The sequence below is a fragment of the Maniola hyperantus genome, chromosome 4, assembly GCF_902806685.2.
Source record: "Maniola hyperantus chromosome 4, iAphHyp1.2, whole genome shotgun sequence".
NCBI lineage: Eukaryota > Metazoa > Arthropoda > Insecta > Lepidoptera > Nymphalidae > Maniola > Maniola hyperantus.
The window spans coordinates 9,678,946-9,700,284 of NC_048539.1; the positions used below are offsets into that span (position 1 = coordinate 9,678,946).

At 35.6% G+C, this 21,339-nt stretch overlaps 4 protein-coding genes across 5 annotated transcripts; 1 reads left to right on the forward strand and 3 right to left on the reverse strand.

Annotated features, from left to right (window-relative positions):
• Nucleotides 1-819: 819 nt before the first annotated feature.
• On the reverse strand, nt 820-11,242 carry LOC117981911 (zinc finger CCCH-type with G patch domain-containing protein). The gene is made up of 10 exons (XM_069498359.1): nt 10,397-11,242; nt 10,108-10,314; nt 8,632-8,733; nt 7,834-7,971; nt 7,283-7,377; nt 7,049-7,166; nt 3,044-3,233; nt 2,622-2,782; nt 1,733-1,903; nt 820-1,304 (listed from the first exon to the last, which is right to left on the reverse strand). Exons 1-10 carry the CDS (start codon nt 10,436-10,438, stop codon nt 882-884), a joined length of 1,647 nt encoding a protein of 548 aa, XP_069354460.1. The 5' UTR covers nt 10,439-11,242; the 3' UTR covers nt 820-881.
• LOC138402276 (uncharacterized) lies at nt 3,248-5,994 on the reverse strand. The gene is made up of 2 exons (XM_069498358.1): nt 5,300-5,994; nt 3,248-5,263 (listed from the first exon to the last, which is right to left on the reverse strand). The coding sequence occupies exons 1-2, from the start codon at nt 5,936-5,938 to the stop codon at nt 4,217-4,219; spliced, it is 1,686 nt and encodes a 561-aa protein (XP_069354459.1). The 5' UTR covers nt 5,939-5,994; the 3' UTR covers nt 3,248-4,216.
• A 1,148-nt stretch (nt 11,243-12,390) lies between the features above and the next one.
• Nucleotides 12,391-14,699, reverse strand: LOC117981909 (putative leucine-rich repeat-containing protein DDB_G0290503). 2 transcript variants are annotated; one of them, XM_034968167.2, is made up of 3 exons: nt 14,465-14,699; nt 14,198-14,359; nt 12,391-13,953 (listed from the first exon to the last, which is right to left on the reverse strand). In XM_034968167.2, the coding sequence occupies exons 1-3, from the start codon at nt 14,512-14,514 to the stop codon at nt 12,456-12,458; spliced, it is 1,710 nt and encodes a 569-aa protein (XP_034824058.1). In that variant the 5' UTR covers nt 14,515-14,699; the 3' UTR covers nt 12,391-12,455. The 2 variants fall into 2 exon arrangements, with proteins under 2 accessions (XP_034824058.1, XP_069354458.1); XM_069498357.1 differs by lacking the exon at nt 14,465-14,699 and having other exon boundaries at nt 14,220-14,358.
• Nucleotides 14,700-15,942: 1,243 nt separating this feature from the next.
• LOC117981914 (cytoplasmic 60S subunit biogenesis factor ZNF622) lies at nt 15,943-21,276 on the forward strand. The gene is made up of 6 exons (XM_034968177.2): nt 15,943-16,574; nt 17,664-17,864; nt 18,308-18,462; nt 19,064-19,204; nt 19,500-19,628; nt 20,261-21,276. The coding sequence occupies exons 1-6, from the start codon at nt 16,107-16,109 to the stop codon at nt 20,370-20,372; spliced, it is 1,206 nt and encodes a 401-aa protein (XP_034824068.1). The 5' UTR covers nt 15,943-16,106; the 3' UTR covers nt 20,373-21,276.
• Nucleotides 21,277-21,339: the final 63 nt, after the last annotated feature.

Sequence of the window (21,339 nt, forward strand, 5' to 3'; positions counted from 1 at the left end):
CTTAATGCCACGACTGCAAAACAACATTGCGACTTTTTTTTTCTTAACATAGAATTTTTTACTATTAAATGGCAGATATATCATCTCTGTACATTTATTAAATGGCACATATATTATCATCTCTGTACATTCTGGGGCAAGCCTCCATACAATTTTTGTCCATCTCCTTTGGCAGGTAGGTAGGTCTTATAGCAGACATTCGAGGTAAAATCTGAAAACCGTGAATTTGTGGTTACATCACACAATAAAAATTAAATTGTGGTCATGAACTAATCAGTACCCATATTATAAATGTGAAAGTGTGTTTGTTTGTTGGTTTGTCCTTCAATCACGTCGCAACAGAGCAACGGATCAACGTGATTTTTTGCATGGGTATAGTTAAAGACCTGGAGTGACATAGGATACTTTTTATCCCGGGAAATCAGAGTTCCCACGGGATTAAAAAATCTAAATCCACGCGTACGAAGTCGTGGGCTTCAGCTAGTAATTAGTATTTTCAATTTTCGAAGATAACTATATCAAGTGGGGTATTATATGAAACGTCTTCACGTGTGCATTCTAAAACAGATTTTTATTTATTTTTATGCATAATAGTTTTTGAATTATCGTACAAAATGTCGAAAAAATACGACTGTAGTACGGAACCATCGATCGCAAGCATTGTTTCTCAAAAATCTAAGAAGTTCATCAGATCTTCACCAAATTTACATGGGACCACCCATTCAAACAAAAAAAGAAATTTCAGAATCGGTCCAGGCATCTTTGAAGGATTGAGAACCTCCTCCTTTTTTGAAGTAGGTTAAAAATGAAATGAAATAATAACATCATAAATATTTATTAATATGTAGATACGTAGATACACAATTGATTGGCCTAATGTGCTAAAACACAGTCATTTTTTGTTTATCTTTCCTTAGTTTTTGTTCTTTTGCTATTTGCCTTTCCTTATATCGAAGCGTACTGAGCTCTTTGTTTCTTTCCGCAACTTGCATAGCAATGCTTGTATAACCACTTGTACCTTGAGGGTATTTAGCCAAAGTATTATTTAATTTTATTATTTCATTCTCGATCTTTCTACAATCCTCTTCTAATTTAAACTGTTCTATGTTTAAATCTTTGCTAGTAGATTTTTTGATATCAATAGAAGGCACTTTAGTAGACTGTTCAGAGCTTTCTAGTTTGTCTCCTAAAGTGTTGTTCAGGAAATTGAATACATTTCTCCTCTCCCTTTCCTTTTCCCTTTCATACGCTCTTTTATTGCGTTCTTCTTCTTTCTTTTGTAACCTTTTGAGTTTTTGTTCTACCTGGAATTATATTTCAATAATTTGAACGCATATTATATTAAGTTTGAATAATCTTACGGTCAAGCCATTAAACCGATTTTGATGGGTTCAGCAGTCCGAAAATTAACATGACAATACGGCGTACTGTAATACGAATATAAACCTCTGCAGTGGGACAGAGAGCTGAAAATTAGCTGCGCTTATACTGAGCTGTGTCTAGCAACACCGTCGAGCTTTACTCCCTTGCGAGTTCTGAGCCAGAACTTGTTCGTTGTTGTTGGGTAGCAAATAACGAATATATGTTAACCTCATATTAGGGAGGTCCTGTGAAGCAATCTCTTGTCGCTGTGGTAGAGGCTTTCGCCGGGCGGCACGGCGGCAGTCTTAACAAGTCAAGCGGCCGTCGCTCGCCGAGAGCCTATGGTTATAGCGAGTAGGAGTGCACTCACTTTAAGCGGGTCCTGTGCAGCCATGTTCTCGCTGAGCGCCATGCAGTGGTCGAGGCTCTTGCCGGGCGGCACGGCGCGTGCCTCAACGGGTCGCAGGCGACCGTCGCTCGCCGCGCCCAGCCCCGTGCCCGGCACGTAGCCCATCGCCAGCATTATACGGGACCCCATGCCCTTCAAACATTCAACGATATACATATTACATACTGGGACCTGTACTACTTAAAATTTACACACTTGCACTGCTTATAAATAGTTTATATTTTTATCTTTAACGCGTTTATGAAATGTTAAAATTTTATTAGAGCTCTGCAGTTAAGGAATACTGACTGAGACTGTTCAGATTTTTTTGGGCCAAGAAATTTTAACGAGTATTGAATAACGATGAACAAAGTAGGAAATCCCAGGTTCCAAACCAGCCTAATTAATTTGGGAATTAATTATTTCTCATGCTCCAGTATGTCCTGGTCTCACCAGGTGGGTCATTTCGGCTGCGATTCAACATTTCAGTATGCTGTTGCCTAGATATTTTCAGATTAAGAATTTCAAAGAAATCATCATCATCATCATCATCATCATGATCAACCCTTCGCCGGCTCACTACAGAGCACGGGTCTCTTCTCAGAGTGAGAAGGGTTTTGGTCATAGTCTACCACGCTGGCCATTGTGCGGATTGGTAGTCTTCACACACCTTTGACAACATTATGGAGAACTCTCAGGCATGCAGGTTTAATCAGGATGTATTCCTTCACCGTTAAAGCAAGTGATATTTAATTAATTAAAAACGCACATAACTCCGAAAAGTTAGAGGTGCGAAAGAAATCAATATCAATCAAATTAACTTAATTTTTTTTACTTTCAAATGACTAAATATAAAGGAATACATACTCACTCTAGTATGTTGTTCCCACTCGCCCATGGGAGGTGCATTGTTCTGTAGGCTCCTCTCAATGAGAAGTTCACGATTATCGTCATCTGTTCGCACAATTTTGCTCTCCGGGTATTCAGTGTCGCTCAAACTGTCGTCAGAATCAGTAACATCACCACCTTCAGCTAAAAAATTAAAGCATGACTGTTATTTTATTTTTAAACTATTAAATTGATTATTTATTAGAAAAATCTAAAATATTTAGAAACCCCATGGTGGCACTATCTATTCATTAGTGGATGATAATGACACTTGTCTAAGAACCTTTACTATATAATATTTAAATAAATAAAAAATACTTTCCTGCTGTTGTGAAGAAAGGTAATTAAATCCAAGATGAAAGTGTACAGTTTTAAATGGATTCATAATTATCAAAACAAACTCACTACTGAGTGGAAATATTTCTTCAAACAGTACATGATATTCGTCAGAAGCAGATTTTCTTTTATCCCCAGTCTTGATGTTCTGTTCCATCTTGACAACACAAGACCTCTTTTCTAGATCCACACCCTTTACAACAGCTCTATGCCATAAGTGATACTTTTCTGTTGATTTTTTAACTGTACTCATATTATCCTGAAATATTAAAACCTTTAAGATAAAATAGTAGTCATTAAGGTAAAGATAGATAGTAATGTTTAGGCTCGCAGGAGGTGGATGGAAGAAAACTAGTCGGCGATAATATCCTTATAATAATTATATTCAAAGTTACATTTAAATGAAAAGACTAAAAACTAGTGCTTATCTCTACGGATGAGAATATTCTAACTTAAAATTACGATTCCCACATCGCGCGGGTTCTGGTATTGCGCCGCGTCAGGTATACGGGTCGTATTCGTACGTGGGAATGGGAATGCATGTTGCGCTGGCTCACTATGTATCAGCCGCTGGCTTCGCCTGCGTAACACCTCCCCCATCAGATCGGCGCATATGGAACACCTTGGCTGTGAATTGCGCCGAAAGGTCATCGGATGAAGAACTCAGAATTTTGGTTATGTTTCTTAACTGCAAGGTCTTCGTGCGATGTATTTTCTGATAAACTGTAATGATCATATTCAGTCTGCAGGTTCCAATTAATATGGCGAATGGTAATGATTGTGTGATAAATAACTCCATGGTCCGTACTTGGAGGTAGAGTGATAGGCGTTTGAGATGAAACCTTTGCACTTGCATCATGTAGGTGATCCAGTTTTGTGGACTTCAATTATTTATAATGGATGGTCTTGAGTCAAAGGATTCTTCTTTAGGTAAAACTATAACTTGGATGGCTATGTCTTCTTCTATTCTGGGTAAGTGTAAATCTATAAGCTTCGTATATCGGCATATTATAATATAGATAACCTTTGCTGGTCTTCGGGCATTCAGCCTCTATGTACCTGTATTCGTTCAAGCAAGGAATGGATAATAAGTGACAAGGATATCATGATGCGTATGTGGTAATGGGAAATTAATACATAATATACTTAGGTCAAACTAACAGGAAATTTTTAAACTATGAAAAACAAAACGATATCATTTCTTACATAATACCAACCTAACACTATAATATCCTAACTCTATCATGTTGGATCTACTGCAGTCAAAGGATTTCCATGATGCGTACTAAATTTAAGTAATGCTTGAACTACACTGACTGCCGTGCTGTCTCCTAAGAAATATGCTTGAGCATATTTGGAGAAAGAGTCGACTATTGTCAGAAACTTACAGCTTGCTACACTTAAGAGGTCTGAGTGCACAAGCTCAAAAGGTTTACTGGGTGGTGGAACTACTTGAAATTGCTGTCGGATTGGATTACGGTCATACTTAGCCTGTCCGCATACTGCACAGTCGTTGATAAATTTTGAAATATGCTCTCGCATTTTAGGCCAGTAAAATTTTCGAGATAAAGCAAGAAAGCATTCATTGATACCGCGGTGGTTTGTCTTGCCATCATGGTACTTATCTATAATTTGTTGCTGCCTTAAATATTCTCGAACATTTTCTACTTCTGTTTTAGCTAAATTGAATGTCATTGACGAATTTTTAAAGGTTTTCTGTATTATTGGAATTATTTTATACATAGCCAATGGTGGATTGATTAATAAACCGGCTTTAATTTTAGGTTGAATAAATTCTTTAACAGCATTGATGACATCTTCTTCTAAATTAGATTCAGATAATTGAACAGTCGTACGCTTATGGTTTTCAAAAGGTTTTGTAGTGACTGGTTTGGTTTTAATATCACCTACAACGTTAAAAACGATTTGCCTAGTAAATTTATTCAATGGATCTTCTGTAATTGGGATTTCCAAGATGGGGCTTTCGTCATCAGTATGAGCAGTTGCTGTTCTAGAACCATCTTCAGCCTCCGGAGCTGAGAGAGTCCCAGAATCATCTATGGAGGGAGCTCCGTCCGATAGATTTAAATCAATCGAACTTAGCTCTTGCACATGAACTTCAATGCACGATAATGCATTCGAGTTATAATCTTCTTTCATTATAGTACTCGGTTCAACTTTCGAGGAGCTTTCCTCATAGAAATCATAGCATTCATCCGTAAATTGTTCGTAATTGTCATAGTCATAATCGTAGTTATAGTCATAATCATAGTCATAATCATAGTCATAGTCATAATCATAATCATAGTCATAGTTATAGTAAAGTTCATTAAAATTGACGTCGCGTGATTTCATATAGTTAGTTGGTGGTGGATTACCAAATTTACGCCAATCATGTCCCGATGGTGGTAAATGTCTAGGGGTGAAGTGACTCACACCGCTCATGGGACGTGGGAAATTAGAATTGTTAGACGATTGGTGTCGATTTGGTAATTTGAAAACGTTGCTCTTCGGGTTATAATTCGGTGGAGGAGCGCGAAACATTAATTGGGTACGACTAGGACCACGCGGATGCATTTGAGGGTTAGGTTTCCAACCAGGTCTAAAATGCATAGGTTGCTGACTCTGAGGTGGTCTAAAATATATAGGCTGCTGCCAAGATGGCCCAGGCATAGCGAAACCTTGTGACCTTGAAGGACTAGTGTAATTTGATACGGAAAATTTATGTCCAAAATTTTTCTGAGAAAACCCGCCTTCATTTCGCTGTTGTATATATAGGGTGTTAAGTTCCTCTTGTACAAATTCAAGGGCTTTTTCCATTGACACTGGCCGCATGCACCGTATCCTTGAGTCTAGCGGGTCTTTTAGACCACGTAAATAACACTGCAGGGTTAACTTTTGGTAAAGTTGCCGTTTAGCCTCTATTGTGGTAGGTACGGATTCATGTAGGGAAATGTAGGTCATAATTGTGCTAAACAGGTTTTGGCACTTTTCGTAAAATTCTTGCGGGGTGCTAGAGCCTTGTGTCTGTAGAGACAATTGAAATAGAACAAAGACATTGTATAAAGCGGTCTCATCGCGATGGTCTGCGAAATTATTAATAAGGGCATTTCGTATGCCATTCCAACTATCTGGGATGCCGTTTGCATTAATTAACCTAGCCGCGGAACCTGTCACTTTATTTAATATTCCACTAATTAATGCCGAATTTTGTAACTCATGTCCCGGACTAATGTCAAATGGGCAATCACTAATTGGTCACACAAATTTATAAAGCGTGTTAACACATGAGGATTTCCGTCAAATTCGGGTAAAAATCTAATAGATTTATAGATAGTATCTAAATCATTTGATGCCATGTCTTCTAAGTTCCTAGATTCGTCTACGGCTCTTGACCTATTAACCGAACCTACGAAACTACGTCCTGACCTTGGATGAAAAATCTTGACGAATAAAAATTAAACTAACACACACAAAAAATACACTCAAAAAACTTTTAAAAAAAAACACTCAATAAAAAAATTACTTCCTCGCTCGCAGGAGGTGGATGGAAGAAAACTAGTCGGCGATAATATCCTTATAATAATTATATTCAAAGTTACATTTAAATGAAAAGACTAAAAACTAGTGCTTATCTCTACGGATGAGAATATTCTAACTTAATATTACGATTCCCACATCGCGCGGGTTCTGGTATTGCGCCGCGTCAGGTATACGGGTCGTATTCGTACGTGGGAATGGGAATGCATGTTGCGCTGGCTCACTATGTATCAGCCGCTGGCTTCGCCTGCGTAACAAGATCATAAATAAAAACAAATTGTTGAAATAAATAAATAAACAAAAAATTGACTATAGTCACTTCAGCCGTAAAATCTTTAACATTTTGAAAGCATACAAGATTGACTTATAGCGCTGAGTTTGAGCAAAATTAGTTGAACAGACCCTCAGGTACTTACTACTTGACCCAAAATTTGTGATGGCATGAGGTAGTATATTATTGTAAAAATAAACTTATGGGGTGAAGAAAGAACATTTTTTTTAAGTCAGTTAGAAAAATGAATTTATATTATATACCTCATCATCTGGTGGTTTTAATTTTAATAAAACTCTGCTTCCTATTTTTAAACTAGAATAGTTAGGTTCAATCGCCTCCTTCAAATTTGATAACTGTACTATAGCACCATGTGAATATCTGTAAGTATTACAAAATCAAATATTCCTCTTATGAAAGTTTATTACAACATTTTTCATTTCACTCTCTATTAGAGTCACTATAACAGAGCACATTCAAAAGTTGCAGAAACTCACCTACATTGATCATCACTGAACTTGCATTCTCCATTCAAGAAAAACGGACATGGTAACATTTCTGGATGTGTGGGGTGTGTGAACAGAACTCTCACCTAGAATTATTTAACACTCATTAAACGTTTAACTTTGATGTTTCCCATCCCATAAATACTTGACCCATATTATAAATGCGAAAGTGTGTTTGTTGGTTCGTCTTTCAATCAAGCCCTAGTGCCACAATGGAGCAACGGATCGACGCATTTTTGCATAGATATAGTTAAAGATCTGGAGAGTGACATAAACCACGTTTTATTCTGGAAAATCAAAGATTTTAAAAACCTAAATCGACACGTCGACAGGAAGTCACGTGCATCAGCTAGTGCTACAATAAATACACATAAGAAATATGTCCTAGCTACATTTTTTTTTGAATAAAGCAAGGCTTAATAAATTTTGTTATCTAATTAAATAAAATTAAGAGTACAATCCACTACTTTTAACACACTTTTCTAGACATTTGAATGGGGTAAATTATGCAAGCAGTTTTTTTAATAGGTAAATTATACAACCTGAAGGTCACTAAATTGATCATCCTCCTGGCGGGGCACTACAGAGCTGACCATGGCATTGTGCAAACTGGGCTGTCCGCCCCAAGTGTGTGTGTGGTACACAGCACACTTCATGCCCAAAAGTGTAGCAAGCTCATCCTAGACGTGCAACAAAATAGAAATCAGGAAAACTGAGATATATCCCTTCCAGTTTTTTAGTTGACATTTAGCAACTGTTATTTATGGCCTGCTATGCTATGACTTACTTGAAATGCAGTGTTGGCTGTAATCTCTTAGTACATATATATTTATAAAATGTTTAAAAAACCGGCCAAGTGCGAGTGAGGGCACCATACTACAGTCGTATTTTTTCGACATTTTTCACGATAAATCAAAAACTATTATGTAAAAAAAAATGTTTTAGAATATACAGGTAAGGCCCTTTCATATGATACCACACTTAGTATAGTAAATTTACTTAAAAAAAATAAAAATTAAATATTTGTTTTACTTTTAAAGTGAATATATAAGTACATATTCTATGAATATTTCTAGCATCTGTTGCTATTATCAATATCGAGCAAAAATCACATTTGTTGTGTGGGAGCCCCCTTAAATATTTATTTTATTGTTTTTTAGTATTTGTTGTTTTAGTGACAACAGAAATACATCATCTGTGAAAATTTCAACTGTCTATCTATCACGGTTCATGAAATACAGCCTGGTGACAGACGGACGGACAGCAGAGTCTCAGTAATAGAGTCCCATTTTACCCTTTGTGTACGGAACCCTAAAAAGAATCATAATATATAATTTTACCTCTATATCGCTATTGTCACCATTTTCATTTTGTGCGCTATTTTCACATTTATCTTGTGAATCATTCTTGTCTTGGTAGGCTCCACTTTCAGCCATCTCTTTCTATCAAAATAAATATGAAATCTTTAAAACAAGCCAATGTTATAATCTAAAAGCAAAATGCTGAAACATTGCAAATGGTCCAGTAGGTCGATTCTGGAAAACCTGCATCAATCATTTCTACAATCGCAATTATTGTGATTGATTGTTCAAAGCTGAAACTCCATTTCTTAATTTAGCCTTAGATTAGGAATTTGGGCACATTCTAGTTCAGCTTGCAAGCTCATTAGGCAGAAGCCAAAGTTTTCGCATTGGATTAAGCACTATAAACATTTCTCGCTCCAGCAATGCACGGGGCTGCAATGGCTTGTATAGTACGGTATAATAACATTGTATGAAAAATTAAAAAGAGCAACCGCCGAGTTTTTTGCTGTTTCTTCTCGGTAGGAACGGCATTCCGAACCAGTGGTAAATTAAAACTACCCGACTATTCATAAGCACTTGTAAAAAGTTTACATGAATAAAAAAAACATTCTAAAAAAATTCTGAGGATTACCTAGCTCAATCACGATGTGCCAGCATTTCGGCTTTGGATTATAACACCTACCTATTAGGTAAATTTGAAAAGACACTGGGCCTAAATTATGGAAAATGTGGTTTCAGTTGAACTGGGATTTTGATATGTTATAGATTTTAGTGCCATAAGCAAGTCTGTATGTTTGCTACCACTGTTTCCGAGTCTCTTTCAGAGTTTCAACTGACTAGTTACAGGTTAACAAATTATTAGTATTTTAATACGTTCCAATTCCCAACTGTTATTTAAATAATTGACATCATTAGTTAAAACATATTTTGCAATAAGCTAACCATTCAAAAAAAGATAAAATGACTGCAATGTCAATTACTTGAAATCATCATCATCATCATCATCATCATCATCATGATCATGATCAACCCATCACCAGTTCACTACAGAGCATGGGTCTCCTCTCAGACTGAGAAGTGTATTGGCCAGTCTACCATGCAGGCCAAGTGTGGATTAATAGACTTCACACACCTTTGAGAACATTATGGAGAACTCTCAGGTATGCAGGTTTCCTCACAATATTTAATTACTTAATTTAAATGCACATAACTCTGAAAAGTTAGAGGTGCGTGCCCAGGATAGAACCCGATTAGGAGGCGACATCTTAATCTACAGAAAATGCTTGAAATTAAATGATGTTGCAGGAGGGTACAAAATCAGTCAAAACTCCGAAAGGGACTTGGAAACAGTGGTAGCACCTATAGAAACTTTTGCTCAGGGCACTGAAATCTATGACATATCAAAATTTCAGGACATTTAACTGAAACCACATTTTATCATACTTTAGGCCCAGGGTCCTTCAAATTTTTAGGGTAAAAAACTAGGATTTTTAGAGAAAAACTGAAACTTACCATAAATAGAGCATATTCACCGTCTAATTCATTTCCATCATCACTATTGCGAGAGTTACTTTGCGATTCATTTGTCTTGCCTCTCTGAGCATCCAAACTTTCTTGTGTAAGGCTAATAAGTTCTTGCAACTCCGATTGCAGGGCGGAAAGCGATTCGCGCTCGTCAACATCTTGCGTAGCTTGGAGTGCTTGTCTTACCACTGACAACTGATAAATAAATGCTTAATATTATGATAAAACAGAAATAACATTTTATGAAAATTTATAATATTATTATATGCATTTTTACTTGTTCTTCATATTGATTGATAGAGGTTTCCAAATCTTCCATTTTGTCTTGTTTACACTGATCTTTTTAAATGTAACTTGTAAATTAATAAAAGATTAATAACATTTCGAGTTTAACTATACTCGAATTTTTAATAAACATTTTTTGACGTTTCCACTTTCCAGTGCTACCAGATTTTTATGAAAAATAAATAGTGCTGGGGGCAACAACATATTGGTATGAACCACCAATCCAGTTGGTACCGTAGCTACGGGTAACTTTAGAAACATGTCAAACATTGTGAGTCAATAGTTATATGGAAGTAATGGTTTATTCGGCTGTAAATTAATAGTAACATCTAAGAACACCCATCTTGAGTAATACTCAATAAAAAACATATTTACGTAAATCATATTCTAAAATCCCTGTTTTAAAGCACTATTATACCATCTCTAGGTATTAGTTACTAATTTAACTTCAGTAATTATTTATCAGTAGTTTTATAATGCTTTACTCTTCTTGTGAAAGTTCAAGCTAAAATGGAGAAGTAGGAACTGGTTTATGGACTCATTCACATGAAGTAACTGAACCACATACATCACTAACATCTTAAATATTATGGTATCATTATTTTACGATTTGACATTAGCTAATGTCAAAATGTTTTTAGGGTTCCGTAGCCAAATGGCAAAAAACGGAACCCTTATAGATTCGTCATGTCTGTCTGTCCGTCCGTATGTTACAGCCACTTTTTTCCGAAACTATAAGAGCTATACTGTTGAAACTTGGTAAGTAGATGTAGTAGTTATTTTGTGAACCGCATTAAGATTTTTACACAAAAAACACAATAAATTTTGGGGGTTCCCCATACTTTTATGGATAGGCCTTCAAAAATGATTATTGAGGTTTCTAATATCATTTTTTTCTAAACGGAATAGTTTGCGCGAGAGACACTTCCAAAGTGGTAAAATATGTCCCCCCCCCCCCCCCCCCCCCAAAGAGAATATAGTTAAGTGGCATGGTGACTGGTGGGTGAAGAAGGTAGGTACCTACTTTTGACATGACAGTTGACCCGCGGGGTGATTAGGTAGGTACGTAAAACGTTGCAGTAGCGACAGCAGTAGCAATCTTCCCTTATCTGTGAATCCGACAGTTCATTTGCTGTCTCTCTTCTTATTTTGCTTTGTGGCGAGTTTGTGGCTATTACTGTCTCTCTCTAGCCGGATGTTTGACAGCAATGATCGCGAGATTTACATCTGTCACGAGATACGCAATCACCCCGCTGTTTTTAAGCACCAGGGATTGTTAACCCCTCGGGGTTGAATTTTCAATACATAATCCTTTCTTAGCGTCATACCGCTGAGGGGGTGAATTTTTAAAAATCCTTTCTTAGCGAATTATAATAGCAGCGCCACAATAAGTGTAAATACACAATTTCACGATTTTAACTTAAAAACTGACATACCTACTTACATACAAATTTTAAACCACCCCTATTTTACCCCTGAGGGGTTGAGTTTTCAAAAATCCATAGAACTGACAGACTTTTATACAAATTCCAAACCCCTTATTTTTCTACTTAGGGGCTAGATTGTTCAAAAAACATGATACACGCTTTCTGTTTATTACAATTAGTGTAATTACACAATTTCACGATTTTAACTTCAAACTGACAGACTTTCATCAAACTCCCATTTTACCCCTTGGGGGTTGAATTTTCAAAAATTCAACCCCCAAGTTCAGTAGTTAGAGCTGTGCCTTGATAGATCAGTCACTAGCCAGTCACCTTTTCCTTTTATATATTTTAATTTTAAATTTAATATTAGTTTTAATATTATTTTATATTTTTAAGAAATTATATATATTTAGAAAATGAATTTGAATTACCTATTGTAATGTGTGTTTATGAATAAATGACTATGACTATGAGACTAGACTAATGACTTTACTCTGCTACAACGTCTACAACCAAGGCTGAGCAGTCACTGTGAAATATAACATTTATACAAAAAAAAGAAGATTAAAACACTTTTATTTACAAATTCTAACGATACTTTTAATACACCATATTCATAAAAAATTAAGTAAATCTAGTGGTTTCTTTGTCACCAGAATGCACCTTGCATTGTAATTCTTTAAGTGAATCTATAGTTGTTTTTTTCACAATTAATCCAACTATGCTTTTAATTTTGGAACCAGAGTATGTTTGTTCATCATCAAAGTTGACAGAGATAGCTTGGAATGTATCATTCATAATTTGTTTAAGTTTATTTGTAATATCAGTTGTTTGACTATTTGTTTCATCCAACTTCTTGTTCTCATTAATTGTTGTATGATTATAATATTTTGTTACACTTAAACTACTCTTCAAGTCATTGATTTCTTTTAGCAAATTTCTTTCATAAGTTTGGAACTGGGCTTCTTTGTTAGATAACAGTTGCAATTCTTCTTTGAGTCGAATAATTTCTTTATCTTTTTCATTACAAAGCTGTTGCAATTTACTGTCTTCTTTATCAGTACTTTTTAAACTTTCAGATGTACTACCTCTCCTCAACTGTGATGTTAGTTCAAATGAGTCACAATCAAATCCTTTAAGTTTAATAAATTCTTCATATTTATTGATTTTCTTTTCATATTCACTTAGTAGTTTTTGTATGATTTCATTTTGAAAATGTGATACATTGCTGTTATTTATTGACTTGCTTTTATCAACTATGTCTAAATCTTTAACTCTATCTAGTAACATATTTAGCTTATCTGTCATTCTATTCATGTTAATTCTTAATTCACTATTACTAACTTTTTGCTCAGAAATAAATATTCTCAAACTACTTGCTTCACCACCAAAATCATTTGGAGTTTCAACCATATTAGTAGTCAGTACGGGCACAATTTGTTGATAGTCTTCAATGTTAGGAAAATCCCCATATGTGTCTCGTGATGTTTCTGATTTTGGAAACATTTTTCTTGCATTTAGTTCACAATTTTTTTCTGTATCTAAGGATTTTTTTTCTAATGAACTTTTTTTATTTGCAATCTTTAGTTTATGTCTGTGCTTTTGCTGATTTTGAGGTTCGTTTGTGTCTGATGAGTCACTTGTCTGAGCTACTGCTACTGCATGAGGTGGTGGCAAAACCGACTGTCCCATACTAGCCATCCTTTTTAATATTGAATATTTAGTTTTTTTGTTAAATGAGCCATCTGTATCACTTTCTTTTTCGTCTTCATTTATTTTATTTAATGAACTGTTGTCTTTGTCAAGACTCTGTATTAGAGTTTTATTTTCTGTGTTCTCAGCAGTTGGCATAAATTCCAGATTTACCTTTGAACTTCTCAGCATTTCTAAAATTTCCTTAAGGTTAGGTGGAGAGGGATTGACACTCCAGAATTTTCGTAGATCGTCATAGTAAGATATACTGATGTTTCCATTTACCTTTATCTCAACATTATGGTCAATTGTCAAGCTGGACAGTGTGGTTTTATGTGAATCATATATCACCATTTTATGAATATCAAAGCTTGCAATTTTGAATATTGCAAAGCCCAATTTACCTCTAAACTCATATGAGTTTTTAACCCTGAAACAACAAGACTGCAAATTATGAAATATGTAATATAAAAACTGAAAGTACCTACTGGTAAGTTCCCAACCAGTCTCACCCAACTGTATCACAGTGTGATTGGGATTTTGTCACCAAGTCACACTGTTAACTCAATGGGAATTCAAATGGAAAGTTGTACAGTGAAATTAGTGATGCAGTATGGCATGTATGATGTACATAATATTATAAATAAAAATAAAAAGGAATACTTAGGTTTTACCATTCATATGCATATACAGTGCCTGCAAATAGATATTGTGTTTGCTTTGGTTCTTCAGGATTTGTAAAAACTTGTGGCGGTAGCGGTGCATCATATTTTAATGAGCTTTTATCTAATGTATCTTCTTTGGAACTGCTGCCAAATATCTTTGAAAGCGAGGTACTGCAACGAAGTTTGTTAATGAAATATAGGTACTAAACATTCACTTGAAAATACGTTACAAATGTTTGAGAAATGAATCAACAATGAACATATGAATAGACCTACCTTGTTGATGGAGTAAAATAATCAACGTCAACATCTTCTGCCTGGAGCATTATTACTTAACAAGCTACCTATGTTAATTGCATAAAAACGTAATGTTAACTTGATCGTTTAACTTTATAAACCGAATATTATAAAAATAAGACGAAAGTCAAAACCATAGAGTAAAGTAAGGAAAGTAATATTCAAAGAGTACCTATTATAATATATGTAATATTGGTAATATGGTCAAACCCATATAGCAGATAATCTATGGTCAAAACTGAAGAAACAACAACACCAAAATTATTGTGTCAAATAAAAATACTGTTATTCTCTGAGGTTATTCTTATATTTTTTTTACGGCTCTGGATAACAGTCTTTTAAGGCCGGTTATTCCAAAGAAGTTGGAAGTACTACTACGTGGTTATTCTTATTACTGACCCGAGCCACAGACCAATAACATATAGGATAACCCGAGATGAGTACTGACCTCGTCTCGTACGACTAAAAAGTTCTATGAACTGGTTGTACGGCTCTGGGTTCTAGCCCTTTTGAGCCTCATGGTGTGCTCATGCGGCTCATGCTTATGGTGAGTGACTCAAACTCAGACTAAGAATAAGGAGACTAATGTCAAACGCGTATACCCGAAAGGGACAAAACAACAAAAGAAATAATTAGTGATTACTTAGTTAGTTATGTATGAAAGGTTATGTTTCATAATTTGCGTTCGCTACAACTTTTACACAGCAATGCACATAAATGGCTTCTACACACCTTCAATACTAAATTTAAAACAGAAAACAAAATAAAAACACGTAATATTCGCAATAAATTACTATCACAGAGGTTTGTTAGGCACAAACTACAACGTGCCCAACAAAAAAAAGCTAAACTATGACAAAGACAAAAAACTGTGTTTATGTCTCTATCACTCTTCAGAGCTTTTCTATACACAGCTTGCTCTAACAAGGTATTATTATTTTAATGCCAAAATAATCTACCTCGATTATTAATCTGAGGACTCAAATAACCAACACAGACCAATAACACCACGTGAATAGTCATGTCTGAACGTAGACTGAGTAAAAAATCTAGACAAAGCAACGTTTGTTTTCTCATTCACACTAAAAAGAGAGCACAGATAAAGTTACTAATGTGATAAACACAGACGCAGCTAACCTATTTTTTGTCCTTTATCGTGTAACTGAATTTTTTCAAGGACAAGAGTTTAGTTGCAAAACAAACTTTGAGAATTCGTGGCGTCATTGTATTTCTCATTAGTTATTTATTAACTACTTGTTTTCACATAGAAAACGTTTAATACAAATATTGTTGATCGGTTAATACAAATATTGACTACTAATTCTGTTCCGTGTAAACAATGGTAATTGTCGTGTAATTCATCGTTACGTCGTGCTATCGCTATCTCAGACGCGGTTACACAGTACTTTAGTCTAGCTAGGATTACTCGTCTGTGATACCATGATCAAAGAGTGTATTACACCATGATTATCTTTTATCAATCGATTATGCCTTTATAGGTATTCGTTTTAATTTTCTAGTCTGAAAAGAAAGCCTAAACTTAATTTGATTTTATCCTTGTTTAAAAGTGCACAAAGCTGTGATAAATCTGTTTTGCTGTGATAAAGCCAACATCTTTATAATGTCTAATAACTACACGTGCATAACGTGCCAGGTTCTTTTCAAAACAGCTGAATTACAGCGTGAGCATTATAAATTGGATTGGCATCGATATAATTTGAAAAGAAAGGTAGCTTCCATACCGCCGGTGACATTGGAGGAGTTCGAGCAACGGGCAAAAGAACACAGGGATCAGAGTCAAAATGCTGATCGCGACGAATCAGAGTACTGCCGATGTTGCTCAAAGTTGTTCAGTACTAAAAACACATATAGCAATCATCTAAACAGCAAGAAGCATAAATTGGCTGAAGAAAAGAATTTGGGTAGTGAGAGGCAATCATTTAGTAAGAACGAACCCAGACAGTCGGACAGTGATAGCTTTGAAAAAGTTGAAGCTGACAAGGCAGCTTTACAGCCCGGAAAGTTTGTTGTTGTGAACGCTGAGGACTCTGCAGATGAGGATATTGAAACCGATTCTGAAATTGAGGAGGTAGGATCACTAGCATTATTTATGCTGCTTTAAATTGTAAAGTATAGTTAGGCCTTGGATAGTGCTTCTGCTTACTAACTTGATTTATTATATCTCATGTATTTTGTTTGAGGGTAGTATATTCGATATCCTAATTTTTGGTGTTTAATATCAAGATTTTTTATCATTGAACTATGGTTAAAAGGTCAGTCAATGACAGAGTTCGAGTTATCAGCAGTATAAAAGATTTATTGAACTAAGGACAATGTGATTGTAAGCTTAAACTTCCACTGTTGCTCCCCTTTACTTACTTAGTACTAGTTTTATATTTTTAGTATAGCTATAGCCCATGACTAATATGAACAGCTAGGTGATTCACTAATTCAGTGTCTAATACTGAATGATAGCCAACAAGGTTGGTTGGTTCTACATTGCTGTTTCACTGGGTGATATTAAAATATTTTTGGGTAGAAAACCCTCAACAGATTAAAAAATGAGTTTAGTGGCTATCATTCAGTGAGCGAATTACCCCCCTGGTGGTAAGTAACCATGTAGTTAAAGATGGAAGCGAACCAACCTGGAAGGTGCATGCCATTTATATCAAACCCATACACCACAATCAGTTGATATGTGGCATCATACTAGTAATTTAAAACACTTGGTGGCACAGCTTTACCAGTAAAGCCATTGTCGAAACTTTTCACCAACAACCAGATCAGAACCAATTTAGAAATTACTTATCAGTGATATAGGCATCTTGTGTCTTTCTAATTAAATATATAAATAAATATATTTAAATTTAAAATAATACAAAAAAACTCAAAAGGCCCAAAAAACAAACTGTAAAGTGAGTGGTACTCATAATAATTGCCAAGATAGACTTGCCATACTCATGTGAGTCCTGCCGGTCTATATTAGCAAGTAGAGATAGCGTGGCTGGTTCTCTTGTACACAATCTCTAAACTTAAAGGTCCCAATATATTGCTATGTCTTTCATAATGCTTACTGTGAGAAAGGATAGCATTAGATTTCGGTCTGCCATTTTAGTTTAGAGATTGTGTACATTAGCATTGTGTAGCAATTAGGTCACAATGTTCTTGTTTTGTGCAGCTTGATTCTGATGAATGGGACGAGTTGAGAGTCAAAGGCAGTGACTCCCTCATAAAGCCATGTGACTGTCTGTTCTGTGGCCAGCACAGCAAGAATATGGTGAAGAACTTAAGGCACATGTCTGCGGCTCACTCTTTCTTCATTCCTGATGTAGAATACTGTGTGGATATCAAAGGACTCCTGCTATATCTTGGGGAAAAGGTAATGTGATCTACACTAATAATAATTAGAATCATCAACCCATCAGTGGCTCACTACTAAACACGGGTCTCCTCTCAGAATAAGAAGGGTTTTTCCATAGTCTGCCATGCTGGCCAAAAATGGATTGGCAGACATCACATTAATTGCTTAAAATGTACACAAAGTTAGTTGTCCCATGAATGGACCATCGAACCTGGGCCAGGAATTAAAATTAACACCTTGTGCCAAATGGTCCTTGTGTTTACATTATGTTGTCAGATGTCTCATCACCAACATAAGTCCCAAGTATGCTCACATAACCCTCACTACTATTATCAGCGGCAAAATGACGAAAATCAAGGTGCTTCGAGAACAAATCGGCAATCGCAGTTCCAGTGTACTTGTATTTAGTATTGGTTAGTGGTAAAATCAAAGAAATTTCATAACTTTTGTTACTATTGTAGATTTCACGCGGCTTCATGTGTCTGTGGTGCAATGAAGTAGGTCGCACATTCTACTCCATGGAAGCGGCTAGAGCCCATATGGTCGATAAAGGACACTGCAAGATGTTACACGAGGGTCTTGCTCTAGCAGAATATGCTGATTATTATGATTACAGGCAAGTACTTTTTAAAGATAAAATGTGTTAATATTGTGCAATGTTTAAGTATATAATATGTGGAAATATAAATTTTTATTAAAATCAGTGTGAAATTAAAAATGTTTTTAGGTTAAGAATGTTTTTTTGTCATGCGAGCTAAATTTTTGTCTTTTTTTGTTTATGGCTGCCCAGCTCCAACATGACAGTCCATCATATCTATATAATGTATTTTCTTTATTAAATTTTTTTTTGTAGAAGCATTCTGCTGCCCCTATGTCTAAAATGCTGTTAACTGCAAAAAAATTAAGTTTATGAGTTGAGGTATTTGGGAATTTAGCGAAATTGAGGTTTTTAATAAAAGTTTTCTACATAGGATCAAATTAAAATATAAGTTTTTCAAACATTCCCATGTTTTGGCGACGACTCTAAACCTTTTTTGCAGTTCAGCGCTTTTTAAATATAGGACGGCAGCATTGTATCTTGTCTTATTGTAGCTTAACAGAATAGAAATACAGTAATTGAATACTACAACCATTTCAGCCTGAAAAAGGCACTGATTATAATAGCCTGCGTTTTAACTACTAAGCCTAAATGAAAATGTAATGTTTGTAATGTTTAGTGCATCATACCCTGATGGTGAGGAAGGGGACAACGAAATGGATGTAGAAGAAGTAGTAGAAGAACCAGCGACATTGGATGGGGATGACTTCCAACTAGTGCTGCCATCTGGTGTCACGATCGGGCATCGCTCGCTTATGAGGTACTTTTTATAATTTAAAAAGATTTGATACAGACAGAAAGATTTGATAGACACAGATTGAAATTATAAATTTGTTGTTGTTGTACACAATAATAACAGACTCGTGCGATCTCTCTCATAATTCGTGCGTACAAAACATGGCGCGTAGGCAACAACCAATAGGATGGACGCGCGCTATGATTGACTGAACTTTTTTTGCGCAATTCAAAAACAGGATGTCTGCGCAGGTACATTAGCGTAACTTATATAAGTGGTAGTACAGTACTCTTTTCTTTTTCACTGTTTCTGTTTTCAGATATTACAAACAGAACTTGACTCAGAGCAGTCAGGCACTAGTGAAGAAATCGGATCGCAAGCTGCATCGCTTGCTGGGAGTTTACCGAGCATTGGGCTGGGCGCCTAAAGAACAGGCGTTAGCTGCTAAGTACGTGTTTTTGTTTCACTTCTGTATACATAATATGTACGGTCGGCCTCAGAATTCGAGTAGCAATTCCGCAAAACTATTGCATCAAAAACCAGTCGCACTTATGACGTTTCCATAAACACGATGATGAATGATTTCTCGACGTGTTTCTACTTCTATATCTAAATATATGACTGACTGACTGATCTATCAACGCACAGCTCAACCTACTGGACGTATCGGGCTGAAATTTGGCATGCAGATAGCTATTATAACGTAGGCACCCGCTAAGAAATGATTTTTGAAAATTCTACCCCCAAGGGGGTGAAATAGGGGTTTGTAATTTGTGTAGTCCACGCGTACAAAGTCGCGAGCATAAGTTAGTTGAGTCATATATATGGCAAAGCTTCGTGCATGCCAAGTTTTACGCCTTCTTCCGTATGGGACCGTATTTCAAGCTAAGCAGCCGTACTATTTAGAATAAGGACTAAAATCGTACTTTTGACATGACAGTTGACACAGAGCTAAAATGGCGAGTGATTTCTCATTTGTACGGACTATATAACTTTTTATTAAACAACCATTTGTGGTCGGTTAGACACTGCTCAAATATTTACAATTGGTTTGAATTTTGATCTAAACTTTTTTTTCAGGAAAGCGCGAGACATCCACTTCATGAAGCGCGTGCAAGCCAAGTGGCAGATGAAGATGTCGGTGAAGAACAACAAATTCCAGAAGCATTACCGGCCACAAGTCAACTTCTAGGCTACCTACTCTATTTGCTTGGATATTACGTGCTACTAGCTTCTGATGCTGATGTCGACGCTAGAGTTCACCAAGGACTATACCTAGTGCTATATTATATTGCACAAGCTAACCGTGATAGTATAAAGTTTATACCGCTAAGCAATACGAAAGTGCAATTAATTTATTTATCATTTATGATTTGACTTTGAAATGTAATTCTGATTAGTCAAATAGTATAGTCCGATGCCAATCCAACACTGGGATCCTCTATCAGACTGCCTTTTAATCCAAAGCGTCGTTAGCAAGTTTTACAGACAAGCAAGTGTTGAAAACTATTATGAACTATCTTTAGGGTGCACCCACACAAGCAACTTATGTTTCCGCTACAGTTTTTTCTTGTTAGTACACCAGTGTCAAAGAAAGTGAAGCTTTTAAGGGTCCGTATTACCTTGATCATTCCTCCCCTTCACAGTCTGACATTTATAATTATTGTAATAGTCTCCGTAGTTTCACTGTTCACTGTTCACTGTTTCACAAGGGTTTATTAAGCCGTATTTGTCAAAGTATACTGAGACTTAGGTAATTTTTTTTTAATTTTTTTATTGAACTACCAACAGAATCATACAAAAAATTACATTTTATTCAAATACTAGGTGCTAAGTTATTATAAAATTTGAATTATAGGCGGAAAATTAATTATTTAATTAAAATATTAGAAAGTTGTGTGTGTATACATCAATGTGCTACGGGCTTAATATATTGTGGTAGATGACACTGTTGCGGAAATAAAAGTTGCTCGTGTGTGCCTTAATATTATGTCAAGGACTTTAGTCATTCATCATTGTTATTTTTTTAAAGTTTCCATTAATATTATTGAAAAAATTTAATAAACAATTATTGTTTCTTTTTAATCAGAACCTTTTGCAACTGGTTTAATTATTTTACATATTTAACTTTAACATATTTATATTTCTTCTTCATAAGA